This window comes from Empidonax traillii, unplaced genomic scaffold (assembly GCF_003031625.1).
Source record: "Empidonax traillii isolate 1590-97213 ecotype Southwest subspecies unplaced genomic scaffold, ASM303162v1 scaffold690:size337178, whole genome shotgun sequence".
NCBI classification, from domain to species: Eukaryota; Metazoa; Chordata; class Aves; order Passeriformes; family Tyrannidae; genus Empidonax; species Empidonax traillii.
The window spans coordinates 11,267-27,492 of record NW_020955883.1 but is presented as its reverse complement, the minus strand read 5'-3'; the positions used below and the strand labels follow the sequence as shown (position 1 = coordinate 27,492).

Genomic DNA, 16,226 nt, shown 5'->3' with positions numbered 1-16,226 from the left:
TGAGTGATACTTCTCACACATACTATGGAAATCCTTCCCAGTATAACTATTTGAAATGATGTGTAGTGTAATGGTTATAATCTTTCAAACTAATATTTCTTCAAATTTCTGTACACTCCAAATGCTGAAAGACAGTGACATAAATACTAATTTGAGTTGTTTTACTGTGTTGTTTGGAAGCATGCTGCTGTGGGCTGCCAATATGTGATGAGAAATGCAGTGGGACTAATTTCTATTCCACTTAAAAAAAAAATTAAAGTGGGTGCAAAAAGGTCATGCCTGATGCATAAACTTTGTAAAAATCAAGGTTTAGCACTTTTGCTGAAGATGCTATTTAAGAGGTGATCTGTAGTATTTGGATCTGAATGCTATGAGGCTGTATTAGGGTTGGTTTTTTTTTTTTTTTAAGAAAGCTTAAATCTAGAAGTGTTCCATGGCTGGGTATCTTACAGTGAACATGTAACATTATAGCTACTGAAGTTCTTCAGAGTTAACAAAATTGAGAAGAAACAAGTCTAATTAAGTTAGTCTGTGGTAACATTATTGCATAAATTAGTGGACATAATACAACCAGTAAATAACATTGAAAACAATAAACGTGATGGGAAAGACCATTCTGGACCACTTGTCTATCAAGTTAACATCAGTCAAGTCAGGGATTTTGACTTTGATCTGGGATGCCCTTCTTCGTAAGTGTCCTTTCTTATGAAGCCTGTGCCTGTCCAGAGGACTCCTGTTGTAGAGATCTCTGCTGGAAGTGGCTCTTCTGTACTGCAGGTTGGCACTGTCATATGTGTATGTGGTGGCTCGAGGGTCACGGAGGCTCGTGAACACATCTGAGCTGCTGACATCATTTCGTGTTTCAAGTGGTCTAAGAAGCATGTTTCCATGGGGATCAACCTGTGTCAAGGAAGGAATGTGGATTAGACAAGTTCCTCAGCCAGCCCAAGGTGTTTCCCAGATGGACCTTCTGGCTCTACTACTGAAACACTCCTGCAGTGACAGTCGTGTCTGGTGCAGTGTTCACAGAAGTATAAAGATACTGAATACACTTCCCCGACTAGTGTGAAATTAGCAAATAAACGTCTAAGTACCTTCCATCCTGACCCAACTTCTTGGTCTAGGACCTTATAATTCAGTTAGTTATCTCATCCTCTGTGAAATAAGACTTTTCTAATTTTATCTTTAGCTTGGATCACGGTCTTTACGAAATACTGATTTGTAATGTCTGGTGACTGGACACTTGAAGGTTTCATGTACACAAGGTGAAAAGAAAATGTTACTGTCTCTGCCCATTTTAAACAGTTTTATACAGTTTTAGTGCCAAAGGTTAGTTTAAAAGAGTTTTCTAACAATGGGTTCATGATATGAAGAGCACAAAGGTACAGTTATGTAAAATGTTCATGATGAAAATTGATTTTGTGCAATTACTACATTGCAGAGATGGAAATCATAGCACATCATTAACTTGTTCATGTGCCTTGTCGTAATCCATTTTACTCAATGGAACGCTAAATCCAGCTCCATTTTTATGTGTTGGTACCAGAAGCAGTTGTTTTAAATGTTTGTCACTTTATTTCTGCTGTTATTTAGTCAGGGCACAGTTTTAAGTACCTAAGCAAAGAACTGGAAACTGCAACCACTATGTGCATCTGGCACAATATTTTATATATATATATATACAATATTTTTGTATCATTGTCTTTTTTTACGTATAAATATAATCAACCATGAATGGAAGCATTGCTACAAAGTGTTTTTACCTTTTCACAAGTCTTTAGTTTTCCACCTGTTTGTAGTAAAAACTCTTTTGAAAGGTTTTTTGGTGTTCTCAGGATGACTTCCGACTTCTTCATAAAGACTTTCTAGATGTCTCAAATTCACAGATATTTAAACATCCACTGTAGCTCGTATGAGGGAAATACACATCGGAACACAGGCTTCTTAAATGAAACTTCAAAGACTTCACCTCCAGGCTTGAGTATTAAAATTGGTTTTGGTAAGCTGTGGTGTTTGACCTATCCCAAATATATTACAATCTAGACCATGTGGATACCTTTATATCAAGGAATAAAATAGTAATTATAGACAACATCTGGTGGTGTGAAGCACCAGTGATACGCAATGCTTTGTTTGCACTCTGATCTTTACATTTTTAGTAAGACATAGAAGAGCTAGGAAATAATATAATAATCTACAGCAGATTTAAAGTATGTTCAAGAAAAATCTCCAAGAAAAACACGCAGGGAAACCCAGTCTGTGGAGTTGCCACAGAAAATATCTGGGAGCCAGAGAAGGCCTCGGTTCCACCTGGCAGTGTGGAATATGTTCCTTCCCATTGCCAGGAGAAAACATCATGTAATGACTGCTGATGTCTTTGCACTGTGCCAGACTAAGCACCTGCCAACTGAGAACAAAGCAGTGAAGGGGCTATTTGTACAAAAGGCACCCAAGAGATCTGTGGGGTAAAAACATCTTCTAAATGGAGTATAAATCAGCACAGATAGAAAATGCACTTGTCTGGTTTAGCAACTGCTTCTGTATGTGCTGAAATGAGCATTTAGTGGGAACACCCCAGTTCCCACCACTGTTTTGGTGGGAAAAACACATATAATGGGTTAGAGAGGCCAGTTTAAATGTCACAAATGAGCATGCTGTTTCAAATATTTGCTTGAGATATAGACTACCCAATTTATACTTTTTAGGTCAAGCCTTCAAATTTAAGCAGAAGGAAGATTTAAACTAGGGTTTCCTGCTCTCCAGAGGACTGCCATAACCATGGGACTATTCATTATTCCGAAGATATGACATTTTTTCAGTGGAAAAAATAATGATCTCAGACTTGTCTCTATGTAGAAAGATTTTTTTTTTTAACACTCAGAAGTTTTGATAGTCAACCTTTTCATCCCAGTTTTATGAAATAGCTCTTTGAGCTGTCTTTGATTACATATCTAATGTGTAAGTTAATTGACTTCAGTCTTGTAAGAGTAGTAACAGTAATGCAAGCATCATTAGGCAGTTATTATGACTTTTCTTTTGACAAGACAACTCTTAACAGCCTACAGTGTGAAGTGATTCACAGGGATCTTTTTTAAACTAATATGCCCTGACAGTTTACTATGAGGCAAGCAGCGCATGAATTCCTACCCTAAGTGTTCTGAATGAACCCGTTATTTTTAGAATAAGTTTCATTTAAACCATTTTAGGAAAGGTGATTTGTATATATCATGAAACAATTTGGTCTTTGAATTGAAGTCTTTGCAATTCACAGCAAATTACACTGATCTTGACTAAATTAGCTCAGGGAAGTATAAAGTGTCATCTTATGTACCTGGTCAAATTCTCTGTGTGATGTAAAGCTTGTGGGAAATAGTTAAATTTCCAAATAATTAAAAATCCTTTCAGTATACCTTGAAGTTCACATCAAAATATTCTTAAAACTTGTGCAGCTGAGATTTTGTTACTGAAGCTTAGTAATTCTACAAATTCCTGCAGGAATCTGGAAAATGTACAACTTGTTAAGGGATCCCCAAAAGAGACTTGTTATTAATTTTATCTAATGTTATTTTTAGAATGAATTAACAGCAAATATGTGCACAGTAAATGCTGTAAATTTTCTGTCTTAAAATTTTTTTCTCCCTTACTTAATACAAGGTTAGTGGGGGCTTTCTCTTGACCCTGTCTTGGAGGAAGCCTGTGCATCAGAACCAGAGAGCAGCCTTTAACTCATTCCAACCCATGCCTCAGTGATGAGGCTCTTTCCCCACATCAGATAGGTACTGCAGTTGTACAGTCTTTGACATATTTGCATCAGATGGCATGACAAAAAATGGAGATGAGTTTTCTGACCCAGTAGCTGTCTGGCTGCTTGCTTAGGAGTAGAGTATCTCAGTCCCCTCCTTATGGAGGAAGGATGAGCCATATCAAGCCTAGAGTGCTTTTTCCTTGCTCAGATATGATACATTTATGCTTTCAAATATCACCGTGTTGCTCTTTAACTGGAATGCCCTAAATTTTGTTACATAAGCTGACCATGGCTCAGATGAAAACAAGATTTCTTGCTTAACAGATATTCTGAGCCTAAATGTGTGTTTGCACAAACACTTTGGTTTGTACAATGCATAAAACTTGCCTAAAGTTGTAGAAAGCTGAAGAACTGATTTTTTTTTTTGGTCTTTGGAACATATAATGAGGAATATGTGACGAGCATGTCAAATGGTCTAAAGCTGATGATGTGTTAGTCATATGGTGTAATTATTGAAGTTTATATTTTCTTTAGGTGAATGTATATGGTAATGCTTCTTGTAAGAACATTTGTATCTGTATTGAGAGTGTATCTAAATTAAGTATATAAATTTTTAATTTTTCCTTTGCAGTGGAACTACCTAAAGCCTAAATCAGCACAGGTGCATATATATGAATTTTCATAAGTGTATGATGTGTGCTGAGGAAACATCATTAAAAAAAAAATAATAATTTTGCTTGTATATTTACTTAGAAAATGAGTTTTCTGCTTAGGACCACCAAATTATATTGTGAAACAGTAAAGTAATAAAACCAACCCAAAACAACGGTTCTGTGTTGACCACATAAAACACAGTCAGTCAGCTCTAGCGGAAGAATAGCATGTTGGCATTCCTTGACAAAGAATGGGTCTCAAACGCTTAATGCTGTCTGGAATGAGTTTTTACCTACCTATTTTTTTTATCTTAACTGTTGAGAGATAAAAGGTAAGAACTTCTATTTTATCTCAATACAAACCCGTCTTCCTCTTAAGATGAAAGATTCAGGGCCACATTACTCACATAAGCTGTCTTGTTGGAACAAATGTAGTAGTGTTATCACAGTCTGATCTGCAAAGAAACAGGTTATGCTCAACAGGGCTATACTTATTCCAGTGGGGATTTACTTGGTGTTTGAGTTAGTTGTGTGGTTATATACTTCCCTTTTTTTTTCTCCTTCCGCTAGCCACTCTATTGGAAAACCATGGTTTCCTCAGAACCTGTGGCTGGTCTCTGGCTTTCTTCTGGGTGCTTTGTGATTCACAGAAGGTTTGAAAGGAAGGTATGATGCTGTGCAGACTCAGGGAGCGAGAGACCATCTATCACTTGCCTTGTGTTGTCATTTATGAACCTTATGATAGCTCAGTCCCTTTCCCACTCACAGTATGATTGCATTCTAACTTTTTCTCATATTTAAGAGAAATCTTCTCTGTAACAATTATTCACACTATCATAGTCTGGGGAAACAGGAGCAGTTGCATGCATGGATGATCTAAATATTTTCTTGCTGGATGGTTTTGTCCTATTTATCCATAATTAGGGTGGTCTCCTCAATGACATCTAGCTTCAACAAATAAACAAGGACATATACATAGTCTTTATGCTTTATTCAGAGAAACAGGCATAAATTGTGCAACTGGAAAGACACTATTTCCACCTTCTTCAGTCTGTAGAGCTAGGAACAGCCACATAGGAAACAGCAGTTCAGTTTCACTGTTCTTCAGATCTTCTCTGTACTGGTAATATCGTGGTCTGTTTGTTGAGTGTTGCTCACACATCTAATGCTTTTGTTATCTGGTGAAGGAATTTGAACTCTTTTACTCATGGGAGTTGCATGTCAGATGGGAATGATTAGTATCTTCACCTGGCACAAAGAGATGAAGCACTGTTACATATCATCTATTGGTTGGAGGACCCTGTATGGATAAGTGGTGTGGGTCATGAGCAGAAGGGAAAAAAATATCCTATAGCTATATATACTTACAGATGTACTTTTATGCTCCAAAAAACTCTCCCCTGCTCTGGCACAGACATCATAATACCAGTGAAAAATCTCAAAACACAATGGAGAATAGCTCGGAGCTGCTTTCACATAACCTTACTGTGTCCCACTTTTCCAGTCGTGTACTTTCTTCCTGCTAAGGACAGAAATACAACCCGTTGGACATCAGCATTTCCATGCTGAGTAAAATGAATGTTCACGAGGTCCCACATCAATGTGTGGGATATAAAATCCATTGATATCCATTCACATGTGTGTGTTTATGTGTACATATATATATATATATATATATATATATATATATATATATAAAAATACACACACACACATAAATATATATATAAATATGTATATATATACGTATCTAAGATCACAAACCTGCACTGTACAGGCAGAAAGCAGTCTGTTCACTTAGAGCACTCTCAGCCTCAGAATGGAATTTCTGTCTCACAGAAATCCAGGTACAAAGCAAGTATGCCTTCTTTTTCTGTCAGAAAAATGCTGGTGGATACATGTGGTTCTCTAAAACCTTTCCATTCCATTCCATTCCATTCCATTCCATTCCAGTCCATTCCATTCCATTCCATTCCACTGCATTCTGAGTACCAGCCTCAGTTTAATCTTTGCCATATAACATTTAGACAAAAGCTTTTAGTTATGAGTTAGGGCTTTTTGTTAGTTAAACAAACTCTCCAAATATATAGAAAAAAGAACTTACCGGCACTCTTATCCTTTACACTTTCTCATCCTTTACTCAGTTCAGTGCACTGGGGCCCGTGGGGACAAGGCTGACCTCTGAAGAAGTGTTGATTCCCTCTTCATCCTGAATCCTTGATGTGCTGCTTATCACCTAGGCTGGGTTATCTCAGGAGCTGTTGAGGTGGCTGGTCAGAGTTTGTGAGTTTTGTTGGGTTTTTTCCCTTCCTTATTTACCATAGAAATGCATAGGCAGTGTCTGCGCACAACAATCCATAAGAAGGTGTCTTATCTCCTCTGCTGTGTGGAAGACAGTACTTTGTGGGACCTTGGAGACTGATGATTGTCTGAACTGATATTGTGCCCCCACTGTAATAAAGCATCTCCTACACAACAGGAACAGGAGGCAAATGTGAGTAAGGACTTTTAATGGGCTCATGAGTTCACTGAGGCTGAGGATATGACAGCTTTGTTAATGATGCTTAGCTGTAGTGGTGTGGCTGCTGGGACACCAGAAACACAAATTTAGAACTAATAAGATATCACAGAGTTTCTGAAACACACTTCCTGATATGTATGTGAAATTGCAACCATCCATCAAGATAAGGTCTTACCTGTTAGAGTTTTATGTGTCGGTCTCATTCTTCAAGCTGAACAGAGGGCTCAAATAAAGTTTTGTCCAAATGTTATCACCTCAGGCCACAACAGTACAGAATTTTATAGGACAGCCTGGGTAAGATCTCATTAATACTTGGTTGCAATATATTGTAAGAAAAGCAGAGAAAGGAAGAAAATTTTTGGGCTCATTAGAATATGTATTTTCCTCTGAGTCAGACTGGGCCAAATATACCTGAGGCTTTGAAGGATTTATTTCTGAAAAACTGGGAAAAGTTGAAATACGTTTAAAGCAGTTTGCAAGTGCTTGGTGATATATTGCAAAATTAAATTTGTCCCTGTTATAAAAAAAGAAAAAAAGTGCGTAGTATGACTTCCTGGAGTTTTTCTGGCTTATTTTTTTTAAGAGAGGGTAGTTGAGGTCTGCTTGAATGTAGCTTAAGGAAAAATCCTGATACCTGTGAAAGCTGTTATAACCTAGCAGCAGCATCCTTTTGTTCCTGGAAGCTCTGTCATATGGGCTTCATTCAGGGCTTACTGAAGCAACAGAGTCTGTCTTTGCTTTTTATTTTTGGTGAAGTTTCTGTGTGTAAAGAGGAACTTTCTTATAAACATTTCTTCTATACTACCTTCTATATCGAAGAAATATACAGCTGAAGTGGTAAATATTTAACTTCCTTGTACCCTTGTATCCTTGTATTTCTTCTCTGCTGCAAAGAAATGTGTGTCCTGAATATTCATTTGCATTTTATGTAGCTTCTTACTGCGTTTTCAGTTAAAGATGGAACAGACCATACACTGCTGTAATCTCTTAAAATTCAGTTTTTCTTTAGGCAATCTTAAATGCTTTTGCATGTGTTCCATCTGCATTTATCTCTGTCATCATATACATCAACGTTGTCATAGTAGAAATAAGGTTTGAAAAGTTAGCTTGAATGTTTTACCTGGACTCTGTTTGTTTCCAGTCTGCTCTTCTTGCCTGGAGCATGTCCTGCCCTGCCTGCTGTCTTTTTTTGATGTTGAGGTCCTTTCCCAAAGAATATGTAGTTTACAAAGGCATATTCCAGCAAGGCCAGGAACACAAACACAAAGCATCCCATCAGGTAAATATCTATTGCCTTGACATAGGGAATCTTTGGCAAGGTCTCCCTGAGGTGGGTGCTGATGGTGGTCATGGTCAGCACAGTTGTGATTCCTGCAAAAAGAAGAAAAAGGCATTGACTAACAAGACAAGGAAAGAGATTTGAGCATGAAAGGCATAGTGACAGCATTACATGCTGCCATGAAATGGTGCATGGACTGGAAAGGAAGATATCCTTGCAGATCTGCTGATCGCACCTTCCTTGGCCTTCCATGCAATGGAGGGTGAATGAAATAGTTTTCAAAAGCCGAGGCTGTCTTGATTAATTTACAGACAGACAGCCGAGGCTGTCTTGATTAACTTACCTTAATTTTTACAATAGCTTTGCTAGGGAACATGGTGCTGGCTGACCTGGATAGCAAAGAATTGATTGATGTTTTTTCTGTGTGAGGAAATGCTTTTCACTTTATTTACAGCCGTACCCCTGCTCGATCCCATAGGGTGACTTGCATTGATCTGGGGATCTGGAATAAGTCTCTAGCTTTTGACTGAGAACAGAGCATTGAAAGGAGAAAAGGAAGCTGCTACATCTCGACTGACGTCAGCAGGATCTTCTGTATACATTTCAGTCACACATCTGGCCTGAGAGGACACTTTTTAACATCTACATGGATTGTTCATGAAGCACAGTGTAGATACCCTTAAATACCTGAATTATAGTTTTACGCTTCAGTTTGGAAGCAAAATACTTTTGTTCTGATCCAAAGACCATTATGACAACAGCAAATCAGTCAGGATCCCAAATTAACTGCAGAGCAAGAGCTTCAGATATAGGCAAGGTGGCACCTGCCTGCCTTCCTGACAACACAGGTCCCACACTGTATATGTAAAATCACAATTAATGATGCTGCAATCAACAATGTGGAATTGGTGCCACTGTATTCAAAGGCAACAAGTATTTATGCAGGTCAGTTATTTTGAGAAGAAGTTACCTAGGGCAACTCTGGCTGCAGAGGCATCATAATTGATCCAAAAAGATACCCATGAAAGAATTGTGATTAGTGTGGAAGGCATATAAGTTTGCAAAATGAAGTATCCAATATTTCTTTTAAGCCGGAAGCTAAGCGATAATCGAGGATATGCTCCTGAAAGAAAGAAAGAAATCATATAATGAGTAATGCCTAACAAAAGTTACACGCTGATATGTCTGGGTTGGGGAAGAGAGGAAAGGATTTTTTTAGCTATCCAGTGCTTACCTGTTGTAAATTCCACTCTCTTTGATACCATCTTGTAATCAACGATAGAAAATTGCGGGAGCTCAATGTTATTAACTCCTGTTACTGCCGACTCTCCTCCATTCCAGTAAAATTCAATATCATCAGTAGTGTATCCATCTGAAACAGAGGCAAAATTTGATTATTGACTTTTCTTTTTGCTTAAATAGTTGAGGTTCAAGTGGAAGGAGTTGTTGTTAACCATGAATTCAGCCTTCTGTTGTTTGACATTCCTGTTATACAGAGGCCATGTAGCCTCCTCCATACCTTGGGGAAGCATTTAGGTATAGAAAGGGAGAAGGCGGAAAGCCTGGACAGAATTTACCTTAAATACAATTTTATAGGTAGCAATAATGTAACAATTTTTCATTCAGGCTTGAGTTGCTCAGTTTGCCAATAGACTGGTACATCAACAAAACTTTTAAACTATGTTTAGAGGAGCTCTGACAGTAAAACCAGGTTCAGTTCCCAGCTTTTCATTTGATTTTCTATCCAGGCTGTAACAAAATACAGAGTTGGGAGCCAGTGGAGGCAAAGATGATTCTAGAAGAATTAAGGTGCCTGTAATATCACCTGACAGTGTCTGTCAGAGATGACGGTAACCCTTTGATATTCATGAAGCATTTTATATTTTAATTAGACCATGCCAACTTTGATCTTCTGTTATCACAGAACTATTTCTTTTTTTACTTCATAACTAGCACCTTTCTTCTGTTTCCTTTTAGCAGTGATGTTGATTATTTATAATTTAATTAAAAATTAATTTACCATTCTACCATTTGGAATGTTAAAATTACTGTTATCGTTTTCAGAAATATTTTGATTGAACTAAAAAGTGACTGAATTTCGAAAATATCTCACAATTGACAACATTTTTGAACTAATATTTAAATGGGTTCCACTTTATTGCATTTTTCTAATTTCTCCATATATCTACCAAAGGAGAGAACAACTTCTCATCTATTTTTAAACTATTCCTTCAGGTGTCAGATTTAATCAGGTTTAAATCATATAACAGAGATCAAAAAAAACATGTGTTTGAACTCAAAGCTTTAGAAAACTTGACAGTAGTTTTGCCAACTGAACTAACCATAGCATCAGAAACCTCTACATAAGTAGGAACCTATTCTTTCATATACACCAGTAACACAATATCTAGCTAGGGAAATTAGTCTGGAGATGTCTTTCCTTATGATGATGCCTGGTAATAGCCTCCTCCTTGGGAGGCTGACCACATACAGAACGGGTTCATGGTTTCCCTGGTGACAGAGAAGCTCTCAGGACTTGCTGGCAGGCTCCAGAGACCACTTGGAAAACCTGTAGTTGTTGAACAGCAATCTTTTGATGCAAACACACAGGGATGGGCTGAACAAGGTTAAATGTTCACATATTTTATTGGTGAACTGTTCAGAACCACGGTTTTCTAACTACAGGAATTGCTCCAAACCCCATATTAACCTATGTAATACAGATCACTGCTGTTAGCTTAAAATGGTGCTTTTCATTACTTATGCTAATTTTTTTTTAAATGAACCATCTCAAGGCTGTGACATAGAGCTCTGTATGGCTGGTTTTCATTCCTTTTCACTGCAAAAAACCAAAGTTGCTCCTTAGTAGTGGGCCTTCCATAGCTGCTTTAAAGGCTTTGTACACAAACCACAGGACCGACCTGGACCAAATGTAGGGTGTGATACAGAATGATTGAAAGAGGGAATGAAGACTGCTAAGACTGTTTAAAAGGCCAAGATCAAGACTGGCAAGGAGGTGTTAACTTCATTTTCTTGCAAGTCTGTGTTTTAAAAAAATTTCTCTTGAATGATTTCCCTTTTCAGAAGAGATGGTGCTAAACAGAGGAAATTGGAACTGTCATCTCATACTGAAAGGATATGCGTAGGCTTGGTACTACACAGATATCCTCTACATGAGGTAATACTCATCCTTTATCTTTAGGGGATAGGATAAAGAACAAAAATGACATCACTCCTTAGATGTTGCACAAGTACTTGCTTTAAAGTCACAGGTGAAGGTTTAGGTGTGAGAGTTGTGAATTCTGCCTCAGAGTCTGGAAGAAAATGATGACCCTGATTCGTCTGTACCATCATCACCTAAGGCCCATTTCACACCCTACCCTTCAAATCTGCTCCCATTGTGCCACTTAGTGCTGGGACCCAGGGCAGAGAAAGGAGCCATCTCCAATCCCGAGCAACTCCTGACTTTATATGCAGCCTCTACAGACAGCCTCTGCCATCCTCTTGCAGTTCCTCTGACTTTTTGATGAAAGAGGGGATAGTTTGGGCACCTTATTGAATCTAAAATTCCCTTTCCCAAAGGTGAATTATTGTAGATATAGTTGTTAAAATCCACAGTGGTACGAAATAAACACCTGGAATATCACAGGTCAGATTTCAAAATAAAAAAAGCACAACCTCCTACAAAAGGATTGCACCATGTTATTGGTACACTGTGTGGTGATGCTGGATCTTAACAAAAAGAAATTATGTGAGTTTTGTAATGTAGACGAATAAATATACTTTTCACTAGTCTTGGAAAGGTTTCTGTGACTTTGGCTACTAAATCAAAAGTAAAACTAGTAGGTTATAAAGTTATTTGACCAAAATTTTGCTTGGAAGATATCAGCTCATGACAAGCCATCACTGCTTGGCCATGGCAGGCCATGTTTTTAATCTTTACAAGCTTCAGAGACTTCTAAATACATCAAACAATGGATCTAGTAGTAAGCTACTGCTGTTTCTAAATATACTGATTTCTTCCTTGAATTTTCTCATTTGAAGCTGAAGAAAATTATGAGAAAGGTATAGTGATGTTTTTCAATCAGGAGCATTCACGTTTGTTAGCTCTCTTTTTAGAAGAGTAATTGAGCAGGAACATCTTCCTGTGGTTTTATGTAGAGCAAACCTCAGTACATTCATTATTTCCTTGGCAGTCATTGTAATAACTCTGCTAGACACTAAGAAGGTGTAAACTTTCCCTGGGCAGTCCATTCTCTGTGACAGGACTGTTGCTGTATGATGCCCTTCATTGTGTGTTTTGCACATTATGTAGGTGTGTGAGAGGCATTGCATTCCTGGCTGACAGTGACTCACAGGTGCAGAGCTTGTAGGCCCTTATGTTCCATCGGCGTTGACATGGTTATTTTCTTTCCAAACTAGCAAACTTGAGAGGAAGACAGCTGGCTGCAGTTTAAAGACAGCAATCGATGTCAGCTCTGAATAGAGTTAGCAGAGGACCGATCGCTCCTTCCTTTTGAAGCGGACAGTGCCTTTAAGAGAGGAGCTGTAGTGATGTAAATTAAGAAACCTTCAACTGTGGAGCAGCACTGACTTCTGGCTAGCAGGCAATGACAAACCCTCATTTTGGGCAGCAAATGCCTTGGCATTTACAATGCAAGAAAAGCTATTTCAGTGATAGGAAAAGTGCGTTTTGCCTGTGCAGTGGCCAGTGTAAATGCTGATTTGTTCACTGAACTTATCTGTACTGCCCAGGTACTCCCTCGGCAGCTCTTTTTGCGTGTAATCCTTTTCCCTCTGCGCATGTATCCATGTCACTAATTTAAAGGGATGCCTCCGCTTTTGTGACATAGAGAGAGAGCAGCACTCGCAACCGGACAAGGATGTGCCAACACAAATTTCATGAGAGTCAGATATCAGTCAGAACCCGGAGCATTTCAATTACGTTCTGCACAGCTGCCGAGGAGCAGCCCGGCGCGGTTTCCCGCGGGATGTGCGAGTGCGGCGCTCACAGAGCCCGGGGCCGGCCCCGCATCGCGCCCGGCGGGCTCCAGGGGGCGCCCGCGCTCCGCGGCCGGCCGGTGGCTGGTAGTGTTTTTTGTTGTTGTTATTGTTTTTTTTTTTTTTTTAATTAATAAATGCCCCGTGAAAAATATTTGATCCGTTTAAGCCTTTGTGTGCGAGATTCTTTTCCATCTTTAACACCGTTGAAAATATTTCATTGCCCAGCTCAAGATATGAAACTTCTACTTACTAGAAAATATTGCCCAGAAATGAAAATACAGCCCTTCATGTGCCAACACTTTTTTTTTTTTTTTAAATTCTAGAGCAGCAGCTGAGAGTTTAAGTGAGAACACTTGGTCAGAAGTACCACAGATCTAAAAAGTGTCTAGATACACACACAGCAAGAAATAGGTTATGTATAAATCTTGCTATTTACAGAAAAAATATTTCGGATATGTTGCTGACATTGTGATACAGCCGAGGTTAACAGTGTATTGGATGCCACCAGGCTGTTTTATTTTTCACTGCAGCACCTACCATCTTAAATACCTTTGGGATAAATAAGGATCTGTGTTATTTTAACAAATAAAAGTCATGGCTCCACTATCTTTACCAGTTCAACAGAGATTTCCCTTTTTTCTTCTGATTCTCCAGCGTAGGTAGCTCTGAAACATCCAGAAGCAGGGTTTCATCCTTAGGATCTGTCTAAATAGGGGCTTTCAAAAGACTACGTCAACTACGTGTGACCCAAATCTTTTGGCCCTGTGTAAGCACATGAAGCTGGAACCCAAGCCTCTTCCATCCCTCCTGGATCACGCCTTTTGTAACAACTTAGTCTTTGTTGCTAAATGTATTCTTATATTTTTCATATTATTATTCCTATGACTGTATTCAAACAGGAAGATATTGCATTTCTCCCACACATCACTAAGGTGGTGCATACAGTGGTAAATGTATTGCACTATTTCAACTTAAACCTGACATGTGAATGGGGAATCTCAGATCTGAAGATGTGTTTTGGAAATCCATGTAACACTGAAGGACTCTGGATAAGTAGTCAAACTTGTACTGAAAATGCCTTACCAGTTAATTTGGCTCCTTCTACTGGATGTCGGTGATGTCAAAGGACCTACTGAGACCAAAATAAATATAATGCAATGCACAATCAGAAATGCACATTAGTATGTTTTATCTAGTATGTCTTTCTTGTGCAAGAGTACTTCCTGTAAGGTATGCTGCTATTTTTATTTTGTGTCCTGTAAGCATTTAATTCTCAGTAGCTATAAAAAAAAAAAAAAAAAACAAACCCAAGGAATTATTAGGAAAGCAAATGCAAAATTCGTTGTTTGTATTTCCATATAAGTTCCAATTCACATTGTGCTATTTCTTGACTACTGTATGCAGTTTTCTTTCTTTGCCCAAAACTGCAGCACTAAGTTGGCTAGAAAGAAGGGTCATGGAAACGATAAGGAAGAGGCTTGCTTCCATGGAAGAAAGGACTGTCTGAGTCATTATTCTTTAGCCTGGAGGCAAAGTGGCTGAGGGAATGTTACGATAAAAGTCTGTTTGATCCTAAGTTAGCATGTAAGCTTGAAGAGCACATGATATATTTACAATCCATCAGACTTCCACACCACGAAAGCAACAAATCATATGTCTAGTGGTTAGTTTGACAGACATAAAGGGATATATAGCACACAGATAAACTGCAGAACTCACTATGTTCACTCACTGGCACGAGTGTCAGAATAACAATCTATCCAGACTATTAAATACAATTATGCTATTTCTGACTTAATATAGCAATGTGCAAAACACTGGAGATGTTTAGTGGGGAAATACCAGCATGTACATCCTATGTTTTGTTCTAGCTTCACTGCTATGTACTGCTGGCCATTCTCAGAGACAAGACAATACATGAGATAGACATTTGATCTGAGACAGTATAGCAGTTAAGGGCCTCACATGTTCCATTGCAGCCTGATTTGTCCATTGCATTACTTTCATCTTTAGAACACTTTTCTTTCATGTGTGGAGTGATGATTTTTAGCCTGATATTGAGGGCCTCTGACTCTACACATCTCTGTGTAATTCCAGTAAATCAAACTGTGATTAGGAAGTCTTGTTCATGCCCACACATTTTGTGCAACCTGCCTATAGTAACTAAGTGGTTAAAATGCCACTGAAAACTCAGAAGTATCTCATATGCAAATGTTCAGTGAGCAGTGCCGGTGGTTTAACTTTGGACTTGAGGCATTTTGATGACCCGTTGTCTAAAAATTTGCAACAATTATATATTTCTTTTCAATTTTTTTTTAGTAAAGCAGGTGTGCAGTATGTGTTCCTGACTAGAGCAGGTACTCATGTAGAGTGGCTCTGAAACACGAAGTTTTAAAATGGCATGTCAGTTGCTTTGGTAATTACGTATCCTGAGGATCTCTTTGTTTAATCTCTTCCATGTGTCTCACTTCTTTGCTTGGGTCCTCTTCTCTTGTGGGGCTGAAACCACTCTGATGTCACACTGTTATGTTCCTGTCTAAGGGCTAGTCAGTACTGATTAGGGCAGCAGCTGTGTATGAGGAGGTAACCCCAATATTCTCCTTGCCTTGCATTGTGTTCATTTGCTGTTGGTACCAGACTGTCCCTGAGAGCTTGCAACTGGCAAGAGAGGGTTTGTTTCTTTCCAGCAGTAGGTGTCAGAAGTCAATGCTTGCTTTTTTCCCCCTTTCTTTTTATCTTCTACCATTCATTCCTCCTGGCTTGATAAGGATGGAGGGGGGGGGGAGGGGGGAGGAAAGCCTCATTTTTGGGAGAAGAAAATGCAGATGACAAATTGTTTCTACTCCAGTCCTGGTAGCAGTGCTGGGAGTGCCAGAATCAGGATGAGAGACACCCACATGTTGGGAGAGATCTGACCTCTCCTGGAAGCCCAGTGTTGCAGTCCTTCACCTTGCTTTCTAACTCAAAGGACTTCCACACCTTCACATGAACCTGACAAAGGTAATTTACTTGCAGTGCTGTCAG

The 16,226-nt window shown here is 38.7% G+C and overlaps 1 protein-coding gene across 2 annotated transcripts; it reads right to left on the bottom strand.

The window, feature by feature from the left end:
• Nucleotides 1-408: 408 nt before the first annotated feature.
• GABRB1 (gamma-aminobutyric acid type A receptor beta1 subunit) lies at nucleotides 409-13,110 on the bottom strand. 2 transcript variants are annotated; one of them, XM_027899824.1, is made up of 5 exons: nucleotides 12,896-13,110; nucleotides 9,433-9,570; nucleotides 9,169-9,321; nucleotides 8,040-8,290; nucleotides 409-900 (listed from the first exon to the last, which is right to left on the bottom strand). In XM_027899824.1, exons 1-5 carry the CDS (start codon nucleotides 13,047-13,049, stop codon nucleotides 553-555), a joined length of 1,044 nt encoding a protein of 347 aa, XP_027755625.1. In that variant the 5' UTR covers nucleotides 13,050-13,110; the 3' UTR covers nucleotides 409-552. The 2 variants fall into 2 exon arrangements, with proteins under 2 accessions (XP_027755625.1, XP_027755626.1); XM_027899825.1 differs by having other exon boundaries at nucleotides 12,937-13,110.
• Nucleotides 13,111-16,226: the final 3,116 nt, after the last annotated feature.

What these genes read in the sequence shown, in the direction of transcription:
- GABRB1 (XM_027899824.1), bottom strand. Translation starts at nt 13,049, where the DNA reads ATGTCACAAAAGCGGAGGCATCCCTTTAAATTAGTGACATGGATACAT. An exon ending in TTACACTGGCCACTGCACAG is followed by an intron (nt 9,571 to 12,895) that starts GCAAAACGCACT and finishes CCTCTGTTTCAG; the next exon opens with ATGGATACACTACTGATGAT. An exon ending in TGGAAACAAACAGAGTCCAG is followed by an intron (nt 901 to 8,039) that starts GTAAAACATTCA and finishes TCCTTGACACAG; the next exon opens with GTTGATCCCCATGGAAACAT.